The sequence below is a fragment of the Lepidochelys kempii genome, chromosome 7, assembly GCF_965140265.1.
Source record: "Lepidochelys kempii isolate rLepKem1 chromosome 7, rLepKem1.hap2, whole genome shotgun sequence".
Taxonomy (NCBI): Eukaryota; Metazoa; Chordata; order Testudines; family Cheloniidae; genus Lepidochelys; species Lepidochelys kempii.
The window spans coordinates 1,642,102-1,666,787 of record NC_133262.1 but is presented as its reverse complement, the minus strand read 5'-3'; the positions used below and the strand labels follow the sequence as shown (position 1 = coordinate 1,666,787).

Genomic DNA, 24,686 nt, shown 5'->3' with positions numbered 1-24,686 from the left:
ACGCCCGCTTGCCGCCGGGCCCCCGTGCCAGGAGCGGGCCCCCCTGCCCGCGCTGCTGGGCCGGCCCCTCCCCGTGCTGTCTGGGCGCCGCAGTGCCCGGAGCTGGGCCGGTGGCGGGCGCTAGGCCGCGCCCTGTCCCAGGCGGGGAACTGAGGCACAAGGAGCCGCGGTGAAGGCCGCTCCAGAGAGCGGGGTGCAGGCCGGCCCGGAGCCCCCCTCCCGGCTTCACACGGAACCATTTCCCGGTGCTCGGCCGCGGCGCGGCCCGGGGGAAGCGCCCTCGGGAGTCCTGGGCCCCACCAGATTCGCTTCCCAGGAGGCCCCGCGTGTCCTCGGACGGGCCCCGCTTCCGAGTTGGCGCTTGTAGGCCAGCCCCGAGGCAGACCAACGTCTCGTTGGGCCGCTCTCCTTGGGCCCAAGGTGGCGTTCCGCAGCTGCCCCTCCGCTGCCGGGTCTCGCCTCCGCGCCAACCCAACCGTCTGTCATTTCCCCCGCAGAGCGGTGGGGGGATAGTTTAGCCCCTGTCTCCCTTTAATTCTGGGGAGCGTCACTTGTCATGAGGATAGGTGAAGGAAAAGTAGCCGTGCTTTGACAGAACTACCCGCTGAGGGGTCCCTGTGCCATCCATTACTCCATATCTGTGGGAGGGGTGTCTGAGAAGGGGTCAAGCCCAGCTGCTCTTCAATTTTCCTGATACAGGTTTAGGAAACCCCTCTTCCTCAGAGAGCTCACACCATTGTGGCTCTTGCCCTCAGAGGAAAATTCGTTTCTGGTTTTGAGAGGCGATGCAGCCACTCCCATAGCCAAGGCTGAAGTGTTTTTACCAGTGGCTTTTCCTAACACTGTAATTAAAGCAGCTGGGCCCTGTCTATACCATCATGTACACCACTGGAAGTAAAGTATAGCTGAATCATTGCTGGAAACTCAGTACAGTAGAACCTCAGAGTTACAGACACCATGGGAATAGAGGTTGTCCATAACTCTGAACAAAACAAAGCTCCGGCTCCAGCAGTTCACACTCTGAGCCAGGTTCTAGAGGCACCTTCTTTCTGGACAAGCTTTTCCCCCCTCCCCACCGAGGGGTGGGTGGTGAAAATAGTGCCCCCCTCCCACCCATGGGCACATGTGTGTGTGTGAAAACAGCCCCCCCCTTCCCGGGAGAGGGTTGTGGAAAGCAGTGCAGACACCAATGCTTTTTCTGCGCAGGCAGGACTCAGCTTTGCCTGAGAATCTCAGCATCTTCAACTCCTAGCGGTAAGTGGGTGCCGAGTGGGGACAGGCAGCCCAGATGTGCCTACCTTTAAGATGCAATACAGGCACAGTACAGTACTTGCTTTTTTTGCAGTCTCCATTGCTGCCTGATTGATTACTTCTGGTTTCACATGGTGTCCTGTTGACCAGTCAGTCTGTAATTCTGGCGTTCATATTTTTGAGGTTCTACTGTAATAATTTTCCAAATGTAGACAAGGCCAGGTGAAAAAGTGAAATTCTTCAGAGACTGTTAGTCTCTAATCAATCCAAAAGGCCATGATATAGATGTTTAGTCACTCCCTGGCCTGTCCATGCTGCCTAGTCTCCCTCATCCCATGGAGGTAAGCAGAAGGTCACACTGAGCCCATAATTCTCGCATGGCAATGCCAGGAGGTGTCCCAGAGTCCCTTTGCTCCCCAGCCAATTTAATATTTTAGTAACAGGTATAAGGAATAATGACCCAAGAGCTGTGCAATATTTAGCTGCAATTCTTTTACGTTATTCTCAGGTAATGGTGGGTGGTTTGTTAATGTCATCGGAAAGCCCACAAGGGACTGCAGCAAAAGCAACTGTAGGAGGAGGCTTACTGAAAGAGGTGAATCTTGCATTACACTTTAAATATGGCAAGTCTTGGACTCAGTCTGGTCTCCAGCAATTGTGGATTCCCAGCTAAAGTCCCTCCAGTGGGAGCAGCCTGCTCCCAGTACTTACATGTACAAATCTGGACTCCATTAGCTTGAGTATCTTTATAGAATGCAACTGCTGTGATGGAGTGCAAAACAAAAGCTGTTCTTTCTGTGAGGATATCCCGCTATTGGATATGATGACAAGATAGAGCATAGCGGATGGGTGTGATGTGCTTATGCTAGTCTGTCCTACCTAGCTGGAAGGCAGTTGCTTATTGTCATTTCCAAATTGCCTTCAGGATTACCCCAAAGGAGTGATTAAAGTGTGATTCACTGGCCTAGTGTGTGATCTTGCAAGAATGAGACCCTGCCACTTACTCAGGGGCAGCTCTACCAATTTTGCCGCCCCAAGCAGTCACCGCCGAGCCTGGAAGAGTGGCGGAGCTGCTGCCCAAAAGCTGCCATGGTGGGAAGAGCGGCGGAGCTGCTGCTGAATTGCTGCCACGGGACACAGACTGCTGCCCCATTCTCAATGCCACCCCAAGCACCTGCTTGGAAAGCTGGTGCCTGGAGCCGGCCCTGCACTTACTGATAGCAAACGCTCCTCTGATTCAAGTGGTAAGCTCATTCAAGCACTCCTGTTCAGTGCTGAATGTCCCAGGTTTGATTCCTGCTTACGAATGTTATCTATGTTATATATCAAAAGCATAGCTCTCTGTGGTCAAGTCTGTACCTGAGAAGAAAGGGCAAAGTTAAAAGCTGGGAAAAAGCATTTCTGATCAGTGCTGCAGTTTGATTGTCCATGAGCATGAATAAGTCTCATCAGGGACAAAGCTGGAAAACATGAGGGCACTGTAGTCTCTCTCTTGATCTTCTAGTATCTTAAGACTGAGCACTGAAGGACGAAGGAAGTGAAAGTCATTAGTGAAAAGGAAGATTAATTATAATCTTATGGAATCTATTGTAAGGAGAGAAAGCCACATCAATGAAATGGAAGAGAGGGGAAGTTGATAGCAATAAATAAAAATCAGAAAATAGTAATTGTAGAAAAGTGATAAGGGAAGCAAAAGGACACACTAAGAAGAAACATATAGCCAGCAAAGTTAAAGACAATAAGAAGGCATTTTTAAAGTGTATTAGGAACACAAAGAATCCTAACAATGGTACTGGTCCATTACTAAATGGAAATGGTAGAATTGTCAGTAATAATGCAGAAAAAGCAAAAATGTTAAATTACTATTTGTTTTGTATTTAGGAAAAAACAGATTAAGTAATCATATAGTGGCAATGAAACGCTACTGCAATAGCAACTCAGGAGGATGTTAAAATTAGACATTTTTAAATCTGCAGGTTTAGATACCTTACATCCAAAAGTTTTGAAAGAGCTGGCTGATGAGCCTGTTGGACCATTAATGTTCATTTTCAATGTCTTGGAAAAATATGAAAGTTCCAGAGGACTGGAAGAATGCTACTGCTGTGCCAATTTATAAAAAGGGTAAATGGGATGACCAGGGTAATTATAGACCTGTCAGCCTGATATTGCTCACAGGAAGAATAATGAAACAGCTGATACAGGACTGGATTAATAAAGAATTAAAGAAGGGTAGGTAATAGAATTAATCCCAATCAACATGGGTTTATGGAAAACAGATCCTGTCAAACTAACTTGATAACATTTTTTAAAATATGGTTACAGGTTTGGTTGATAAAGATAATAGCGTTGATGTAATATACTTTCACTTCTGGAAGGCATTTGACATGGTGCTGCAAGACATTTTGATTAAAAAGTAAAATGACATAAAATTGACATGGCACACTTTAATTAGATTAAAAACTGGCTAACTAATAGGTGTCAAAATGTAATGGTAAATGAGGAACCATCACTGAGTAGGTGAGTTTCTAATGGGGTCCCACAAGGAACAAGTTTTTGCTCCTATGCTATTAAACATTTTTATTAATGACTTGGAGGGAAATATAAAATCATCACTGTAAAGTTTGCAGATTACACAAAAACTGATAAATAATGAAGAGGACAGGTCACTGTTAAACAGCAATCGGCATTGCTTGGTAAGCTGGGCGTAAGCAAATAATAATAGTGTTATTTTGACCAAACATATCTAAAAACACAGAATGTTGGCCATACTTACGGACTGGGGACTCCATCCTGGGAAGCAGTGTCTCTGAAAAACGTCTGGGGATCATGATGGATAATCATGTGAAAGGGAACTCCCAATGGCATGCCGTTGCCAAAACAGCTCATGCAATCCTTGGGGGCATAAACGGGAATCTTGGGTAGGAGTAGGGGGGTTCTATCACCCCTGTATTCGGCACAGGTGTGACTCGGACTAGAAGACTGTGCCCACTGCCGATGCCCACAATTCAAGAAGGATGTTGATAAATTGGAAGGAGTTCGGAGAAGAGCCCTGAGACTGATTAAAGGCTTGGAAAACAGGCCTTCTCCTAGAAGACTCGCTCTGTGAGCACATATTTGGACAAGGGGCTCTCCGATCAAGCAGGCGAAGGTACACGGCGAGCCAGTGCCTGGAAGCTGGCCCTGCCCAATTTCAGAAGCAGGCTCCAAACAACTTCCCCGGGACCAGGGCGGATGCGGCCTCCGCGGCCGCTTTCACAGCGGGACCGGCTGTCTGTCCCGAAGGGCGCGCTCTAGGGCCAGCGGGAGGGGAGGGGCGGCGGGGCGGCGCCCGAGGCCTGCGCGACCCCGGGGCGGCCGGGCCGGGTACCCCGCCGTTCCGCAGCGCTGAGTGGCCCAGGGGCGATGGCAGCGGGGCCGGGGCCGGGGCAGCCCTGCGGACCCCGCCCGCGTCAGACCCGCGGGCCGGGGCAGCCAAGGGGAGGAGAGCCAAGGTGTGGCCGGGCCCCCGGGGCCGAGGGCAGCGCGACCCGGGCACGCCTGGGGCGGGGCCGAGACTCCCCCCCGGCCCCGCCCCGCCCCAGCCGCAGGGGGCGGCCCCCGCCATCGACGCGTGCTACGGGGGGTCCCGCATGGCCGGCGGGGAGGCGAGCGGAACCTCCCCCCGCCGCCGCCGCCCGAATGGTTCGGACCATGCCCTGGTCGCGTCACCTCCTCCGAAGCGCGGGCTTCCCCGCGTCCCACGCGCCGGCGGAAATGACGTCTGGCTGGACGCCAGAACTTCCGGTGCGCAGGCAGTAGCGGCCCGGCAGGAGGAGCCCGGGGGGAAGCGGCCCCCCTCTTCCCGGTGGTCCCGGCACCCCGCGGCCTGCCCCGTACCTGGGCCCGAGCCTGCCGCGGCCTTCGCCCCGCAGCCCCGGTAGGTCGGAGGGAAGCCGGGCCTTGTTTACGCCGGGACAGCGCTGAGGAGACGGGCAGGGCGCCGGGCTGCTCCCTCCCGCGGGCGCAAGCGGGACGTGGCTGGAGCGGGTAGGGCCTGGGCCCTGTCCCCGCGCTCCCCTGGAGCCCGGCACGGAGCGGGGGGCGGCTCTCCCCCGGCCTGGCTGTGGAATGGGGGGAGTTGTGTGGTGCCCCCTTCCTGAGGGCTCCTTCTCCTCCCCCAGCCCAGCTGTACCACGGGGAGGAGGGGGCTGTGTGGTGCCCCCTCCCTGAGGGCTCCTTCTCCCCCCCCAGCCCAGCTGTACCACGGGGAGGAGGGGGCTGTGTGGTGCCCCCTCCCTGAGGGCTCCTTCTCCCCCCCCAGCCCAGCTGTACCACGGGGAGGAGGGGGCTGTGTGGTGCCCCCTTCCTGAGGGCTCCTTCTCCTTCCCCAGCCCAGCTGTACCACGGGGAGGAGGGGGCTGTGTGGTGCCCCCTCCCTGAGGGCTCCTTCTCCCCCCCCAGCCCAGCTGTACCACGGGGAGGAGGGGGCTGTGTGGTGCCCCCTTCCTGAGGGCTCCTTCTCCTTCCCCAGCCCAGCTGTACCACGGGGAGGAGGGGGCTGTGTGGTGCCCCCTTCCTGAGGGCTCCTTCTCCCCCCCCAGCCCAGCTGTACCACGGGGAGGAGGGGGCTGTGTGGTGCCTCCTCCCTGAGGGCTCCTTCTCCTCCAGCCCAGCTGTACCACGGGGAGGAGGGGGCTGTGTGGTGCCCCCTTCCTGAGGGCTCCTTCTCCCCCCCCAGCCCAGCTGTACCACGGGGAGGAGGGGGCTGTGTGGTGCCCCCTTCCTGAGGGCTCCTTCTCCCCCCCCAGCCCAGCTGTACCACGGGGAGGAGGGGGCTGTGTGGTGCCCCCTTCCTGAGGGCTCCTTCTCCCCCCCCAGCCCAGCTGTACCACGGGGAGGAGGGGGCTGTGTGGTGCCCCCTTCCTGAGGGCTCCTTCTCCCCCCCCAGCTCAGCTGTACCACGGGGAGGAGGGGGCTGTGTGGTGCCCCCTTCCTGAGGGCTCCTTCTCCCCCCCCAGCTCAGCTGTACCACGGGGAGGAGGGGGCTGTGTGGTGCCCACCTCCCTGAGGGCTGCTTCTCCCCCCCCCAGCTCAGCTGTGGTACAAGGCGGACTTTTGTGGTGCCCCCCTCTTTGGGGGCTGCTTTTACCTTCCTGAGCCTGGCTGTGCAACTCTGGGGGGGGGGATTGTGCAGTGCCCCCCTCCCTGGGGACTGCTTCCCCCCCGAACCTGTGCCCAGGGTGGGGGCGGGCTGTGCGGTGTCCCCCTTCTTGGGAGCTAGGTCCCCACCACTAGAGCCAAATTGTGGTGGGCAAGGCTACTATTGGTCGCAGGGCATCTCCACCCCCTCATATACAATGGATCTGTCTTTACCTGGCCCTCATGGGGAGACTTCGTTCTCCCTGAGTGTTAGCCTCGGTGAGGGGATGGGCTCCCAGTTGACTGAGTCATTCTAGCCTTTGGGAGTAGGTACCTACCCTGTATCATCCCAACCTGCATATGCTGTGGTTGGGACCTATTAATATCAACCAGGAGCCTTCAGAGCACCAAAAACCTTTCTTGCCCTTCTACTTCAAGGGGCGTTTGGTACGTGGCTCTTAGTGTAGGGGTCCTGGTGGTGGGACTATGGGAATATAGCCTTTCCCCACCTGTGTGCTAGATGGTAGTGATAGTCCAAGGGACATAGTGAGGAGCACAGTATACACTGATTCTTAAGAAAAGCTTTAATGGGATTCTCAGATAAAATTGGCTGCTGTGTACCATTATATAGAGTAACTTGAAAATGGGCAAACTTCAAGTGCAACTTGCTGTAGGCTTTTCGTGCATGCTGCTAAATGAAATTAGGTCTGAAAGGATTCTGTTTAATTTGATAATAATTTCTGTCCTCCACATGTGGCACTCTAACTTCAGCAGGCATGCTGGAGGGGAATCCTTTCTCATGGTTTTGTGACAGGAGTGGCATATTCTTGGCCTACTGGCTGGATGCTATCTGCTTGATGTAAGCGTTTTGGTCCATGACAGGTTCAGAATCTGCAAAATGCAAGGCCTCTTTTTTTTTTTTTTTTTTTTAAAGTTTGAAGTCCTTAAGTAGAAAATTTAATGGAAGTGAACTGATGTATGATTGTCTTAGTTTGAAATGGCTTTAAGTGGTGTGAATTCCCGAATCTATATCGGGTCCAGTGTCAAATCACTCAGACATATTATTATGTTCTTGATTTGCACATGCAGCTGCTGCAGTTGTGAATGCAAATCAGGGAAGTTGCATAGGCAAATGTCCCACAAGGGCAGAAATGTCACCGCTCCTAAAAGCCTTGCATTCTCCTCTGAGTGGAACACAACTGTTTAGTTATTACATAAGGCCCTTAGTCTACTCCCAAAACATTCCACTGCATCAGTGTAAACCCCCCTGTACGCTGAAGGACTAAATGGACCATAACGTAAATGTAGCTTGTCTTTCTCCACAGGATGAGCATGATGCCTTGGGTAGGACTGAAGGCTTTCCTAACTAGTAATATCTGTCTGTCCTGAGTGATCTATGAGATTTGCTAGATAAAACTGGCATAATCATTAGATTATTGAGGACTACCCTTGGGTGGTTCTAGCATATCTTTTAGACAGATGTGCATTGCTCAAACCAAAGATACGGGCTCTATGCAAGAATTACTGGGTGAGGTTCTATGGCTTGTGTTGTTGCAGGGGATCAGATTATCATAATGGTCCCTTCTGGCATTAATCTGTGATTAACCTTTTCTCAGAGAGGCTCAAAGCAAACGAGTGTGTGTGTGTATATATATATGTGTGTGTGTATATATATATATACACACACACACGTGTGTGTGTGTATATTTGCTTTGGACTTGGCAAAAGCAGAACTCAGCACTGACTATGAAATATAATATTGAGGAATCTTTGGAGAGCCCACAGTGGAAACCCAACAAGAGAGACATTAGCTGCACGTAAAACACGCTTACCAAATAGATCAGCTTTTCCAAATATTTTCCTTAGAAGCCAATTTGTTTCCCTCCCTTCATTTCTGAAAGTTTCCATTTGGGGAAGCCTGAGAACTCTTTTGTATCTAAGAGGTTTCATATGACATTGGAAGAACCTGCTTTTAGAATCTGTTATATGGATGATTTCTCAATGATGTAACTTAGTTACTTGGATTTGGTGTCTTTTGCATCTGGCAGAAAAGGTGAATATTTGTCTGTGGCAGCTTGACTAACTCATGTGTTTTATTGACATTTCTATAGTGTTCATTGCTTTAGTATCAATGTTATGGTATGGGAATATCACTCACTGAAGGCTATTACTCAGAGTTCTACATAATTTGGCAAAATAAACTTGTACCACAACTTAAATGTTCTCTCCATAGTCCCAACCCTCTAATCCTTTGGTTGTAGAGGAAACTGAAGGATATTAAAAAATATGTGGATGTGACACACATTGAAGATAAGTCAAGAAATCATGAGGTACGTTATGGGTATGGAGAACGGAATTCAGCAGGCTAATGTGATTAGATTCTAACCCTCATCCTCTCCTATTGGAGGAGGTTTAAATCTGCTGAAATTATGGCAGTGCCTCAGATTAATTATACATTAAGTCTACTCCTGAATGACTTAGAGTACCGAACAAATGTGTTTAAATCAGGAAACAAATAGAGTGGGGGAAAATAATGAAGTGCTTTGGTTGAGATTGTCCATGCACTAAAGTCAGGAAATTCAAAGTTCTGGTTCTCGCGGCAACAGTAACTTGCCACATATATATTAAAAGATTAAAGTTAACAACATAAACAGCAATTCAAAATACCACATATGCAAGGGGACCAATTTATGCTTCCCTTGGGAAGTGTAACTTCAACATTTTTTTATCTTTTGCATGTAAAACTCAGTCACATCAGTGTAGTCCAGCTCTTTTTTTCATTTGTATTTAATATAGACCCTCTTGAGACCAAATTAACTTGGTTAGATCCTAGCTTGTGATTTTATTACAGAGATGCATCCTTCAGTTATGAGTATCAGCTTCTGCTGTCTGATGACCCCTTTATAACTAATACGTTGTGGTCATTATATTGGTGACTTGAGTAGAAGTTGTGCAAGACAGGTAACTAAGATCAAATTGACTACTTTACCAACAGCAATGAAAACGTTAAGCATAATTTAGCTATGTTGATCCTTGTGTAATTTTAGGAGCTAAACATTAATTTTTACTGAGAATGTCAAGAAAATGGACTAATTTCTGTAGTTTTCTCCTCTTTGGATATAGGACCCCAGCCAAGTGTAAACCAAGGCATGTGCCAGATTCCAATTATGAGAACATACTGAGGAGCTCATGCCTTTCTGAGCCACTGCTTTGGGTGCAGCTCAGAGCTCTGGGATTCTCTCCCCACCCTCATTCTGAGCTGCCAGTTAAATTCTATGCTCTAGAGCAGGGGTCGGCAATCTATTGCACGTGTGCCAAAGATGGCATGTGAGCTGATTTTTAATGGCATGCTGCTGCCTCCAGGTCCCAGGCACCAGCCCAGCTCAGCCTGCTGTTGAACCCAGGCCGGCACCGGGCTGAGTGGGGCCGGCGGCTGGGACCCCGGCAGGCAGCAGCGTGCCATTAAAAATCCTGCCCGCCCTGGCCCGTCTTCCCCCCCCCCCCCCCCCCCCCGCGCCTGCTGGGGCAAGGTGAAGAAGCTTGGTTTTGCCCGCTGCTGCTGCAGGGCAGGCAAGTTCCCCCTCCCCCACCTCTTCCCCCAGCGTGCTGGGTTCCTGCCCCTCCTCCTCTCCCGTCTTGACCCCGATCAGCTGATAGCCTTTGTGAGGGAGGGGGAGAGAGAAGCGGAGCTGCAGACCCCTCGCTGCTCCTGGGAAGAGGTGGGAATGGGGCCTTGGGGAAGGGGGGTGGAATCAGGGCATATCCCCTCCAGCCCCCTGCCCTGAGCTGCTCTGGGCAGGGGGCTGGGAGCACCCACACGACCCTAGCCCACACCCCCAGCCCTCTGCCCTGATCCCTACCCACCCACACCCAGCCCTCTGCCGTAACCTCTGCACCCACCACACATACCCAGCCCCCCACACCCCATGCCCTGACTCTTGCACCCCCCACATTCCCACCCCCACCCTGAGCACCAAACGGGAGCTCCTGCACCTCCACCCCACATTCCCACCTGCACCCCTCGCACCAAATGGGAGCTGCCCAGGTAAGCACTTCACACCTAAACCTCCTGCCCCAACCCTGAGCCCCCTCCCTCATTCTAGCACCTGGCCAGACTCTACACCCCAACCCCCAGCCTGCTCCTTCACCCCCAGCCCTGTGCTTAGTGCAGAGAGAAAGAGGGGGGAAGACAAAACATCTTTAAGACCTGGGAGGAGAACTAGGAAACAGTTCAGTAAGCCCTGGTTGAGAACTACACTAGGGAGACATGCCCAGGTTTTGCAGGTGCAGAAGTCAAAGCTGATCTTTAGTCAGGGACCTTCATGATAGACTGTTGCTCTCTAGCTCAGCATCAGGTCAGTGCTTTTCTTACTGTTTTATCATCTTGATCATAAATGATCTGGAGGATGGTGTGGATTGCACTCTCAGCAAATTTGCGGATGATACTAAACTGGGAGGAGTGGTAGATACGCTGGAGGGGAGGGATAGGCTACAGAAGGACCTAGACCAATTGGAAGATTGGGCCAAAAGGAATCTGATGAGGTTCAATAAGGATAAGTGCAGGGTCCTGCACTTAGGACGGAAGAACCCAATGCACAGCTACAGACTAGGGACCGAATGGCTAGGCAGCAGTTCTGCAGAAAAGGACCTAGGGGTGACAGTGGACGAGAAGCTGGATATGAGTCAGCAGTGTGCCCTTGTTGCCAAGAAGGCCAATGGCATTTTGGGATGTATAAGTAGGGGCATAGCGAGCAGATCGAGGGACGTGATCGTTCCCCTCTATTCGACATTGGTGAGGCCTCATCTGGAGTACTGTGTCCAGTTTTGGGCCCCACACTTCAAGAAGGATGTGGATAAATTGGAGAGAGTCCAGCGAAGGGCAACAAAAATGATTAGGGGACTGGAACACATGAGTTATGAGGAGAGGCTGAGGGAGCTGGGATTGTTTAGCCTGCAGAAGAGAAGAATGAGGGGGGATTTGATAGCTGCTTTCAACTACCTGAAAGGGGGTTCCAAAGAGGATGGCTCTAGACTGTTCTCAATGGTAGCAGATGACAGAACGAGGAGTAATGGTCTCAAGTTGCAGTGGGGGAGGTTTAGATTGGATATTAGGAAAAACTTTTTCACTAAGAGGGTGGTGAAACACTGGAATGCGTTACCTAGGGAGGTGGTAGAATCTCCTTCCTTAGAGGTTTTTAAGGTCAGGCTTGACAAAGCCCTGGCTGGGATGATTTAACTGGGAATTGGTCCTGCTTTGAGCAGGGGGTTGGACTAGATGACCTTCTGGGGTCCCTTCCAACCCTGATATTCTATGATTCTATGATCTGTGTGGTATTGAAATATTCTGTTACAATTTCTTAGGCACAAGAAAAAAATTTTTTTTCCTTCCCCGCTTAGGAGACAGAAGTCAGATGAATTCAAAGGAGTGATAAAGTGTGGCAGAGGAGAAGCTGTGGTTGCTTTCCTGGTCTGCAGTTTGGCAGGGCACTAAGATGTCTGTGGACATGAACAGCCAGGGCTCTGACAGCAATGAAGAGGATTATGACCCTAACTGCGAGGAGGAGGAAGAGGATGAGGATCCTGGGGATATTGAGGATTATTATATTGGGGTAGCTAACGATGTGGAGCAGCAGGGAGCAGATGCTTTTGATCCAGAAGAATATCAGTTTACCTGCCTGACTTACAAGGAGTCAGAGAGCACCTTGAACGAGCACATGGTCAGCTTGGCCTCCACATTAAAGGTGAGCAAATGTTTCTGCATTCATCAGGTGTGCACTTAAGGCTGTATGACTGAAAAGGCAAATATTGATCAAAAATTGGAGTAGGATCACTACTTGATGAGTGTGGTGTTTAAGATTAGTAGTTCTGAGCTGACTCAGGGCTTTACAGACTACTGCATACTGGGTCTGGGGGTTGATCATAAAAGCTATTTACAGAACCTTTATTTTGTGTGAATTTTCAGAGCTAAACTTCTTTCATTAATATTGGAGAGTTCTAAAACAACAAACGAGGCAAAGGGAAGAGAAACAAGTATGAAAAGACATCACAGACACAATATAAATAGCTGTACTTATGTTCGTTCAGAAAATGACTGGCAAGAAGCAAACGATGCTAAGAGCATAAAGTCCAAAACAAATACTCTGCAAGTTTGAGAGAGAGTAATCAGACTTAAAGATAGCTCAGATCTCCTGCACCAGCCCTATCATTGCATTGACAAGCAATTTGATTAAGGATGGTGAGCTTGTCTGCTGTTATACTAATGACTAATTCCTCATTGGAGAAGATTTCCACTTCCATAAGTCAGCCCGTTGACATTAAGTAGTGTTCAAGAGAGACTATATTATCCCTTTTGTGTAGCTGGTAGTATGTTACAGGCCAGTAGCAATGCAAATGTTCTTGTACTGCACTACCAATGTGCTTCCTTCCCATCGTGGAGTGGCAACTTAGAGACTGAATTCTCATCTTACCTCTATATAATGCTTTCAGACCTTGACACCTCAGCTAAAGCCATCAACAGGTCTGCCATGTAGTGTCAGATGTAATGGTGTCATATTGTGATGTGGACCCTTGGCCATGGGAAGCTGGAGAGAAACAATCACACTTCACAAAAGTTGTCTAATGTTGTGATAGCAATACAGCGTAGTCACTAACCTGCCACCCACACCTTTATCGGATCTTGATGCCCACTAACCATCTATAGCTTCAAGCTATTTAATATTCCATTCTCCCCTACCATAGCTAGCTGGCTCTTGGTCACATTATCTAGAATCTGTAAAGGACAGGGAAAACTGAGCTAGAATGTAAATGTTCTAGAAAGAATAAAGTGGACAGAAGGAGGGGGCAAATGGGAGGAATTGACCTGCACTTGGATCTGGCTTCCAGTCACTGTCATTTTTAAGTGACACAGTAAACATTTAGAAAAGGCTGTTTTGCTTCATGCCTGGGTGACTCATAATGTACCCCCTTAAAAGGGGTAAGTGACGTGTCCATTGAATCATATGAATGAAAACACTAGACCTTCAGGTTTAAAATCTGAGTGGATCCTTACTTTGCCACAACACACCAAGGGTTGTTTTTACAAAGACCTGAGGACAGCATCAAGTTTGTATTAAAACCGTGAAGACTACAGTTGCCCTCATCTTTAAAATCATAGACTTTAAGGCCAGAAGGGATAATCATAGTTGTCTGAACTCCTGCACATCACAGGCTACAGAACCTCAACCACTCCCTCCTGTATATGCTATAATATGAGTTACTGAAGTCCTCAAATCTTGATCTAAAGATTTTTAAATTACAGGTAATCCATCATTTACTTTAGTTCAAACCATCAATTGATCAATGCCATACACTGTAGAGGAAGGCAAAAAAACGCAGGGTCTCAGGCCAATTCTCTTCAATTTGTCAAGGTCATTTTGAATTCTAATCCTGCCCCCCAAAGACCTAGCAGCCCCTCCCAGCTTGGTGTCATTCGCAGATTTTATAAGCATATTCTCCACTCCATTATCCAAGTCCCTACTGAAAATACTTAATATTACTGGACCCAGGACGGACCCTTGCCGGGCCTCGGTAGATGTGTCCTTCTAGTCTATCAATGAGCCATTGGTTAGCTACTCTTTGAGTACAATCTTTCAAACAGTTATGCTCTCACATTTTACTAACCACATTTCCATAGTTTGTCCCATGTGACATGAGCTATAGCAAAAGCCGTACTAAAATCAAGATATGTCACGTGCAGCTTGTCTCCTATCCCTTAGGCCAGTAACCTTGTCTGAGAAGGAAATTACGTTGGCTTGGCATTATTTATTCCTGACAAATCCATACTGGCTATTCCTTATAACCCTATTATCCTCCAGGAGCTTACAAATTCATTAATAATTTGTTCGGTTATCTTTCCAGGTACTGAAGTTAAGTTGACTGGTCCATAATGGCCTAGGTCCTCTTTGTTTGTTTCCCTTTTTGAAGATAAGTACTATGTTTGCCTTCTCCAGTCCTCCGGAACCTCACCTCTCTTCCATGAGTTCTCAAAGATGTACACTAATGGTTCCAGCATTGCTTCAGCTAGTTCCCGAAGTTCCCTATACCAAGCCAATGGATGCCAAGAACTGTACTAACAGGTACCCAAATACAAATCAGGTACAGCCTCTAGAGCAGTTTGGTCAATATCTCATACTGCACAATATAGGTGCAAATTTCTTAAGGCATAACACAAAACCCCATATATTCTCAGCTTGCCAAAAACAGTGCAATGTTAAGTGATGCTAGCAACTAATTAATGTCAGATGTGTCTAACAAAAGAGTGGGTCCATTCAGATTTAGAGGGTGCTAAATTAGACATGCTCAGCAAAGCTAGGATTCTGTTACCACTCAGATTGTTGTTCATATCCGGCATGTCCAAAAGATCGGAAGTCACATCCTGAGTACGAACAGGTACAGCAACTCAAATGCTGAAGGAAAAATTGATTCTCATTGACTAAAGCAAGAAGGACCCTTCATCTCATGAGCAACAAATTTCCGAGTCTTTGGGATGCATCCAAGAAGACTGCTCTTAGCACACAAGCAAAGGAGTGCCTCGTCTTTGCTATGGAACAAAATCAGCACTGGTGCAATTGATGTAGTGACATCTGTTGAGCAGATCTGGTGAAGACTCAAGTCAATGGGAGAGCACTCTGATGTTGATGTAATTATTCCACCTCAATGAGAGGCGGAAGCTGTTGATGGGAGAGTGTCTCCTGCTGACATACTGCGGTGTCTACACCACGCTAAGTTGATGTAAGTGACGTCACTCGGGACTTTTGTAAGTGACTTTTTTGCACCCCCAAGTGACACAATTTACATCAACTTAAGCAGTAGTCGCAAAAAGAAAAGGAGTACTTGTGGCACCTTAGAGACTAACCAATTTATTTGAGCATGAGCTTTCGTGAGCTACAGCTCACTTCATCAGATGTTTACCGTGGAAACTGCAGCAGACTTTATATACACACAGAAATAATGAAACAATGATTTCTGTGTGTATATAAAGTCTGCTGCAGTTTCCCCAGTATGCATCCGATGAAGTGAGCTGTAGCTCACGAAAGCTCATGCTCAAATAAATTGGTTAGTCTCTAAGGTGCCACAAGTACTCCTTTTCTTTTTGCGAATACAGACTAACACGGCTGTTCCTCTGAAACCTGTCATTAAGCAGTAGTGTAGACAAGACCACAGATGAATATCATCAGGCACTACTGACTTGAATACATCTACTTATCTAGATATTCTTTAACCAGTTCTTCTCCTATTTTGGCTTGCATACCTTTCCCCTTGTTAATAATTGTTTTCAGTATCTGGTCACTATTAACCTTTTTAATGAAGACTGATACAAAATAGACTGATGCCAAAATAGGCATTAAACATCTCAGCCTTCTTGCTGTAATCAGTTATTAGCTCTCCTTCACCTCTAAATAGTGGCCCTTCACTTCTTTTAATCTTTCACTTGTCCTAATATATTTAAAGAACCTCTTGTTATTGTCTTTTATGGCTGTTATGAGGTGTAACTTTGATATTGTCCCTACATGCTTGTGCTGTTTTGTACTTTTGCTTTGCAATTTATTTGTCCTCTCTCTTTGTCAGGTAAATACAGAGCTGATGGAGCTATATTGACCTCTTACTATTCTTCCTATCTTTCCTTCGCCTCAGAATAGTTTGCTCTTGTGCCTTTAATATTATCTTTTTGAGAAGCCCACAAATCCCCTTAATTCCTTTTTCCCTTAGATTTTCTTCCCATGGGACCTTACATAGCAGTTCTGAGTTAAGTCTATTTTAAAATCCATTATTCTGTTGCCTGTATCATTTCCTGATCACTTTCACCGAAGTTGCCTTCAGATTTGCAACCAGTTCCTTCCTGTTAGTCAGAATCAAGTCTAAAATTGCCATCCCCTTAGTTACATCCTCCACTTTCTGAAACAAATTGTTATTGGACATTTTTTATTTTGCTGTGTTACTTTTCCAACAGATATCTGGGTAGGGAAAGTCCATGTGATGGGGTGTGACTCACCACCTCCTGATGGCCATGCTGGGAATTAGCTCTTGGCTGCCAGTAAGCCTTTCTCTAGTGGTGTCTCGCCACCATCACTTCTGCTCCACCTGTAAAACCCATGTCACTCCCCGGACCCACGGCATCCTTTTCTAGGCATGGACCTCCGGCTGTGCTCCCCTGCACTTTCTCCCCCCTTCCAGGGGAACCAGCTGTCTCTAGTTCATCCACTTGCCACTGTGGCCTACTGTAGCTGTCAGTGTAGCCCCTCATGTCAAGGGGTAAACTGCAGTCCGAATACTGGCCACCCCCTCTGTGGCAAGTGGGGGAGAAGGCTTTGAATCAGGATCCTCAGGCTGGAGCACCCTATTGCTCTTCCACCCAACACTGCTCTATCTAAGGTACTCCTCTAAGTCCTTTTCCCTTGCACTCCAGGGAGAGATTGACTTTGCTCTATTGAGCAGCTCTTCTTATATGGCCCCACCAGCCCTGATTGGCTGCTCCAACCAACCTTCTTCTGATTGGCTCTCTGCAAGCCCTCTTTCCATTGGTTGGGTTTTGTGCGGCCTCCCTGAGGGTTGCTTTAATCCTCTATCTACCTATGTGGGGCAGCTGCCCCACCACAGCCCCCATTACTAATAGATCTTGGGTTTTGGGTATTTCTGCTGTGCTAAAAATGCTCCTCCTCCTCCTGATTTGGTGCTCTATAGTAGACCCCCACCTGGTCTATAGTAGACCCCTACCTGGTCACTCCTGGTTTGTCCTCCTTTTGTCTTCACCCAGAGACTTTCAGCTGGTCTGCCCTCACCTCCTTCTGGACCTCAGGACAAGTATATATTCTTGATGGGCTATATGCTCAAAGACCAAACATTGCAGCTTTTGGCTACTGCATGAAAATTGTAGAAACTCAGTGTAGACAAAGTGAAGCCAAATAGTCTGTTTCTTCCAAGCTGATTGAACTGCAAAGAGCAAACAAATCACTTGAAGGGCAAATACTATTTTAAAATTGTTTTAATAATCTCGTAACAGGGAAGGATTTCTTTTCATTAACTTGTGCCCATTTAATAAAGTGGTGTGACACAAGAAGGCTACAGGTCCCAGTGGGCAATACTCCCTTGTGCTTTGAGCAACCTCTGCTTGGGCTGGAATGGAGTAGTCAACCCCGTGCGCAGGCTACATCTCCCATGTTAAAGCTGAGTGAGCTCACGTGATACATTTGTTTTAATCTAGTAAAGCTTTTAGTTACCTGTCACCCACCAAGTGGGAATGGCATTGGGGTGGGGCAGTAAAGACATTCATTTTGAAACTTGGGGTCTTATGCTCTTAATCAAATAGATTGCTTTGCTGATGCAGCTGTAGCAAGACATTAATTTAACCACCTTTCCCTGCATGAACAGCCCAGCTACCTCTTCCCAACTTGATCTACCATATACACAAACTCATTTGTGATGTATCTACTGGGAGACATTTCACAGATCTGAGACAGTTCAATAGTTCCTATTCTCTTCCTTTGCTTGTGTGTTAAGAGCAGTCTTCTTGGATGCATCCCAAAGACTCGGAAATTTGTTGCTCATGAGATGAAGGGTCCTTCTTGCTTTAGTCAATGAGAATCAGTTTTTCCTTCAGCATTTGAGTTGCTGTACCTGTTCGTACTCAGGATGTGACTTCCGATCTTTTGGACATGCCGGATATGAACAACAATCTGAGTGGTAACAGAATCCTAGCTTTGCTGAGCATGTCTAATTTAGCACCCTCTAAATCTGAATGGGCCCACTCTTGTTAGACACATCTGACATTAATTAGTTGCTAGCATCACTTAACATTGCACTGTTTTCGGCAAGCTGAGAATATATGGGGTTTTGTGTTATGCCTTAAGAAATCTGCACCTATATTGTGCAGTATGAGATATTGACCAAACTGCTCTAGAGGCTGTACCTGATTTGTATTTGGGTACCTGTCAGTACAGTTCCTGGCATTCATTGGCTTGGTATAGCTTATTTCAGGGAGTATTTAAAGGATACCATTGTAATGTTTAAGATTTCTAACAGCTTCATCTAGTCACAAAAGTCACTAAAAATGTTTAGCTGAGTGTCAGAAATATAACAACTATCGAACAGGAAGCTGCGCTTTCCTTGCTGTTCTCTAAATGTCCACTCCATGTGACATTTTAAACTTTAACTCTGCTGCCTTCATGTTTTGTCACTGGTACCCTGTAGAACAAGAGTTGTCCATTTCTTAGGATTCTTAGGATCTCATCTTTCATGTGTATCTAACATGCAGACTCTCCTGTCCCCTTATTTGTCATCTTTATGAGGCATATTAGGTTGAAGAAAATTCATGTCCCATTAGCAAGCATGAAGATGGGGGACATTGGATAGCTGCCGTTAAGAAAACAACATAGTATCATTAAATGTTGATCTTCCCCCGCCCCCACTGAGAGATCCACTACTAGTCATGGTTTTGAGATACTGAAACAGTAGCTGATGTTTCTGAGAACTGTTAGAAATTCTCGTTTAGACTGCTTATGTAATAATGTCCTTGATCTCAAAAGTCTTAACAAATCTATAGCAGTTTCCCTTTAACATGATTTCTTCATAAGTTGTATTATACTTATGGGTAACAGCCCATTCCTTTGTGTGAGGGTTTTTCACACTTCTTGCTATCACTCTAGGATTTTTATGATGATCCCCCTTTTTCCTTAGGGAGACTAGTGATTCCCCAGCTCTTTTATTCCAAGACTGCCTATAGAGCAGTTGTTGTAAGATCTGTGCTGTGGGTCAGGAACCCTTCCTAGACTCAGTGCCACCTTTCTCTTCAAGGACTAAAGTGGTTTAGTACTTAGGCAGTGTTTGCCCCCTAAGAGGAAAGTTTGAAGGGTAAATTAAAGACCCTTTTGAGGAAATACAATGTTGGAGATAGTCCAAGGTTCGGAAGCTGTGCACCTGGCTCTCACTCCTGGGAGACTGTTTTCTGTGCCACCTCTGTTCTTCATTAGCCTGGGGAAGCAGTTTTGCTACGGCCTTTTGAACAGATCTGCTGTTAGTGCTGTTGACCTGGCTCACATCCATCTGTGTTCTTTGCTTCAGAGAACTAGATTCTGTGGTTCATTCATTTCCCAGGATAGCATTGCATGAGGGCCCAGTAGTGCAGTGAGCCTTGCACTTCCGTTTGTCTTATTCTTTTGGATTCCCTCTCTGATGCCTTCTAGAACAATTTTTTGATGGTGACTGGACTGGACTGTGACCATGGCCACTAAAGCACATATTCTACTCTTGTCCTCACACTGATATTTCTTAATGGGAATTTGATTCAGTTGTGAATTGACTGCTCTGGTCACCTATTTCTTTGGACAGCATTCTTGCTTGTCCAGGTTAGCTTCCAGTCTTGAATGTCTGTTTTCTCTTTGCAGTGTAAGGTATAGTGGACCCATACTTAGAAACCTCTTGGGCTGTTTCCTCCCACTTAGAGCCCTCAGTTCCTTACAAGTCACATGGCACTTTCTATGTGGAGTTTGGCTTGGCCTAACTCTTACTGAAGTTAGCTACCCAACTGAAGAGACTCCTTATCACATGGTACATGTCTGACCAAGTATATGAATGCACTCATCATATTTTGATAAGCATGTATGCTCCATTAACCTAGATAGACCCTGCTTGTTGTTTAATCTTTAGTACCTAGCACAAGGGGACATCAGTCCCTGATTGGGGTCCTTAAGTTCTACTGTAGTACAAATAATATCTTCTGAAACTTTGTTCCCTTAGCTGTTGCTGTTACTGCTTCCATGCAACAGAGGGAAGTTCTGTATGTTACACTGAAACTGTACTATTATCTAGCAAATGTGTAAAATCCGGATAGTACCAATAATATACTCAACTTCAATGGGATAAGGATTATTCCTTTCATATAAGGCTTGTAAATTTGTGGTATTCAATGTGCAGTATCTGCTCAAAAAAAATTTTGAGCCAAAATAAAACAAAACTCCTTAAACAATTACCTCAAAATGCAATGTACCAGAATGTCTGTAGTGGATCTTTGGCTGGAAAGATCATAGAGCTGGCAGGAAAGCCCAGGACTTGCAAATTTAGTAGTTTCACAGGATTATTTGAAGAAAATCAGTTTTATTCCTCGCTGCCCAAGCCTGCAGCTTGTTGCTATTTCCAATTTGATGGAAAAACTAACTACAGATGTGTGGGTTGATTAAATCCCACTCCTTTTCTTTTCTCTGATTCATGCATCACCTAAAACTTGCAGCCTGGCTGGATCTGCCTGAGCGAACATGGCAGCTCACAGCTGTTGCTGAGTCTGATTTGGTGGACGGTGGAGGGAAGAGACAGCACTATGGAAATGTCTAAACAGTCTTTCCGCAAATCTGAGTTTCACATTGCCATCTTATAGCTGGACCAGAAGAGCACAGAAGCTGTGTGAGGCAGTTAAAATACATTGCCAAATTCACATGCTATGGCTGTCAAATTCAATAATTCAGCTGAGATTGCTATTCTCTGTACCCTGAAGTGATGGCCTTCATATGAGCAATTTCTTCTCTTTCCTTCAGTTGTGTCTCTTAAAAACACACCTGGGATCCTCTAGCAGAGAGAAATGGTGAAATGGGGCAGAAGATGGGTTTGTCTTTACTGCAGAGAACTCAAGTCGTGACCAAGCACATCCTTAACTCGAGTGTGATGGTGCTTTTAACTGGAGTCGGCTGTCCTGCTGGGGCACAGGGTACGGCTTGAATGAGCACAACTCAGTAACAGCTAACACAACCCTTCTGTATAATGTCTTGGTTAGAACTTATTTTCATTGGGCTTGCATTGTCTCCCCTGGAAAAATAACTTGCGGTCTGAGAAATACTGCACTTTGCGTTTCCCTAACAAAAGCTCTGGTGCTCCCACTTGGCAGCTGAAATGTCTGTGCTTTGTACACGTGAGAGAAGGTAGATTAAGGCTAATGTAAAATGATGAAGTACAGAGAACAAGGAGTTAAGACTTAACATGAGATCCTCTTTATTCAGTGCGCAGCAAACTATGTTGTGGACTGAAAGCACCTGCAAGTCCTGCTTAGCAGCACTTGTAGTATTTATCAGTCCTTAACTGCACTCTGCCTTCCTTGTAAATAGGTTTCTAATCTTGTGGGCTGACATTGGGTGTCTGCACGCCTATGGTGAGGTGATGGTTGGAGATTAAAACCCTGTCATTTAGACATAGTTGTGCCATGCTGGCTGTCAAGACTGTTCCATGATACCAAGGCTACAGCTCATGAGTCTGAACTGCATTTCTCCTACTTCTTCTATAGCTAACAATCTGTAGCGGAGGGAGAGGCTGAAATGTAAGTCTAATTCTAAGCAATACTCTGAATGCTTAGAACTTTCAAAATTTTCTACCCAGTATGTCAGAAGTCTGAGTTAAGTAGGTGTTTACATTTTTTTAAACAGTATGATGAAAAATGCCTTTCATTTGCCCAGGTTTCAGTCTCTAATAAAAAATATCCTGGGTCTTCTTTATGAATGATAAAGAAGCACAAAAGACTTATTTTTCCCTTTTCAGGTTAAATTTTTACTTAGATATGTTTCATTCTAGTTAGTATATGAAGGTCATGCATGTTTAGAAGTTTTCAGCAAAGTACAGTGTTGCCTAACTGGGATCTAATCTTGGGAGTTGCTGTATTTCCTGTGGTGGTACGGTTTGGAAGGCTGGAGTTGTCTAAATTGACCTCATCTACTCTGCCTTCATTGTTCATCAGCCATGGTGGTTGCAGAGGCTCTTGCTCTTTGTGGGTTGCTTTGACCATGCCGGGGTATTGCTGTAAGTCTGTAAGGGTTTGATCTAGCAGTAATTTATCTTGATCACCAATTACCTTCTCTTGATGAGACAATCCAAAATCGCAGCCACTGGAAAGTCATGTTCTAGGATTAAAAGGAACATTTCTCAGAATTATTTTCTTACCTTTGTGTCTTAGAAAAAAACTTTTATTAGTTAAAACCAAGTGTTGGCTCTACTGGGGGAGAGAGGACTTCCTTCCTGGGCTCTCCCTGGAGAGATTCCCAGCCGCAGCAGTAGTGAGCTCAGACAGTTTAAATGTTTCTTTCTCCTTTCTCCTTCCTACTAGGTTAGTTCTCTTCTCTGGCCAGGCACTTCCAAACGCAACCCTGATTTTGCAGGACGTTGTCAACTTGACTTAAAATCACAGGATGTGTTATTCCGACTCTTCCCTAATGTACTCTCTCCTTAAGTGGTCATGTAATGAGCATGGGGTCAAGCTGCACCCTTACAGGCTCCCAGCCAGCACGTCTCAAAATCTGTGTGTTGGAAAAAATGGATTTTTCTGCGGACCAGTTCGAGCTTAGTCTAAAAATGTCCCTAGGAATTCTATTTAAAACTCTATCAGGTCTCTGCAAAATCTACAATGAAAACAGAGCTCCAGAAAAGCAAGTCAGTCCTGGAAGAGACATTCAGGATGAGGGTGCTGCACAGCTACACCACCAAACTAATCACCGTTAAGGATTCTAAGTTCTCAAACATGAAACATTCTTTAAGCTTTAGGATCAAATTTCTACCTGGGTGGACCACTCTCAAGGCCAGGTAGCAATGGTTGAAAAATTTCAGACACAGATGTCTCTCACATAGAATCGTAGGATTGGAAGGGACCTTGAGAAGTCTTCTAGTCCAGGCCCCAGAACTCAAGGCTGGACTAAGTATTATCTAGATCATCCTGGACAGACGTTTTGTCTAACCTGCTCTTAAAAATCTCCAGTGATGGAGATTCCACAAGCTCCCTAGGCAATGTATTCCAGTGCTTAACCTGCCAGGAAGTTTTTCCTAATGTCCAACCTAAACCTCCCTTGCTGCAATTTAAGCCCATTGCTTCTTGTCCTTTCCTCAGAGGTTAAAGATGATAACAATTTTTCTCCCTGCTCCTTGTAATGACCTTCTGTGTTATAATGTCCCCTCTGTCTTCTTTTCTCCAGACTAAACAAACCCAATTTTTTCAATCTTCCCTCGTAGGTCACGTTTTCTAGACCTTTAATCATTTTTGTTTCTCTTTTCTGGACTTTCTCCAATTTGTCCACATCTTTCCTGGAATGTGGTGCCCAGAACTGGACACAGTACTCCAGTTAAGGCCTAATCAGCGCAGAGTAGAGGGGAAGAATTACTTCTTGTGCCCTGCTTACAACACTCCTGCTAATACATCCCAGAATGATATTTGCTTTTTTTGCAACAGCGTTACATGGATCACTCATATTTAGCTTGTGATCCACTATGACCCCCAGATCCCTTTCCGCAGTACTCCTTCCTAGGCAGTCATTTCCCATTTTGGATGTGTGCCACTGACTGTTCCTTGCTAAATGGAGAACTTTGCATTTGTCCTTATTGACTGTCATCGTGTTTGCTTCAGATCATTTTTCCAGTTTGTCCAGACCATTTTGCATTTAATCCCATCCTCCTCCAAAGCACTTGCAACCTCTCCCAGTGTGGTATTGTCCACACACTTTTTATAAGCATACTCTCTGTGCCATTATCTAAATCACTGATGAAGATATTGAACAAGATTACGTAGGTGGGGGCCAGGCTGCAACTGCTGGAAAATAAGGTGACCTGTCTAGCAAAATGAGCTGAGGACACAGCCAATTAACTCTACGCTCTGCAGCTGTTAAGAAGGAATAGAGCGCCCAGAGGATTCCTTTATCCGAGCCTTCAGATGTCGGAGCGTTCTCTTCGGCAAGATAAACTTTTCAGGACACGTCAATATGATGAGTGATTCTTACCCTGAAAAAAGACAAGAACCAGAGGACTGTAAATCATACCACCCAACTTGATTAATCTGGACATCAGAATATGTGAAGATTTTTGATAATTGGGCTTTACATATTGGAGATCAACAAACCACAACATCTGCAGAACTCTATATCATATGCTACTCCAGGGGGGTGAAACAAAGGTCTCCATGTCTGTATGCAGAAATTGATCATGTTTATTGCATTACCTCTTTTCAATACCTGAGAAACTTAACTTTGCCCAGCAATTTATAGTGTCTTGCAAATTGTTCTGTAACTCTGCCATGGAAACTGCTGCTCATCAAGAGTAGCTTCCTGCCTGTTGGGCTGAGGCACTGTGCCCCCACTCCTTCAGCATGTGGTGCTTGCACTTTAGCTACCCCTGCTGCAATGTGTTTTGAGGACAAACATAGCATTAGGGGCTGTCAGCCTTGTCCTAAAGGCTGATCCTTCTAACCATGCCCATTCTCCTGAGCTGCCTCCAAGGTGTTGGCCCTTAATATATCTGAATCTCCATATGTGACTCTCTAATTCACA

The 24,686-nt window shown here is 46.6% G+C and overlaps 1 protein-coding gene across 7 annotated transcripts in view; it reads left to right on the top strand.

Annotated features, from left to right (window-relative positions):
- Nucleotides 1–44: 44 nt before the first annotated feature.
- ARIH2 (ariadne RBR E3 ubiquitin protein ligase 2) overlaps nucleotides 45–24,686 on the top strand; it is a 55,266-nt gene continuing 30,624 nt past the window's right edge. For 2 of the 7 annotated variants that reach the window (XM_073350883.1, XM_073350879.1), the window contains exons 1-2: nucleotides 4,982–5,167; nucleotides 11,767–12,110. In XM_073350883.1, coding sequence (XP_073206984.1) covers nucleotides 11,862–12,110 — 249 coding nt within the window. In that variant the 5' untranslated portion in view covers nucleotides 4,982–5,167; nucleotides 11,767–11,861. Of the gene's footprint in view, nucleotides 4,400–4,979; nucleotides 5,168–8,033; nucleotides 8,423–8,477; nucleotides 8,700–11,766; nucleotides 12,111–24,686 lie in introns of those variants that run through there. The other 5 variants (XM_073350882.1, XR_012159737.1, XR_012159736.1 and 2 more) reach the window with 5 other exon arrangements.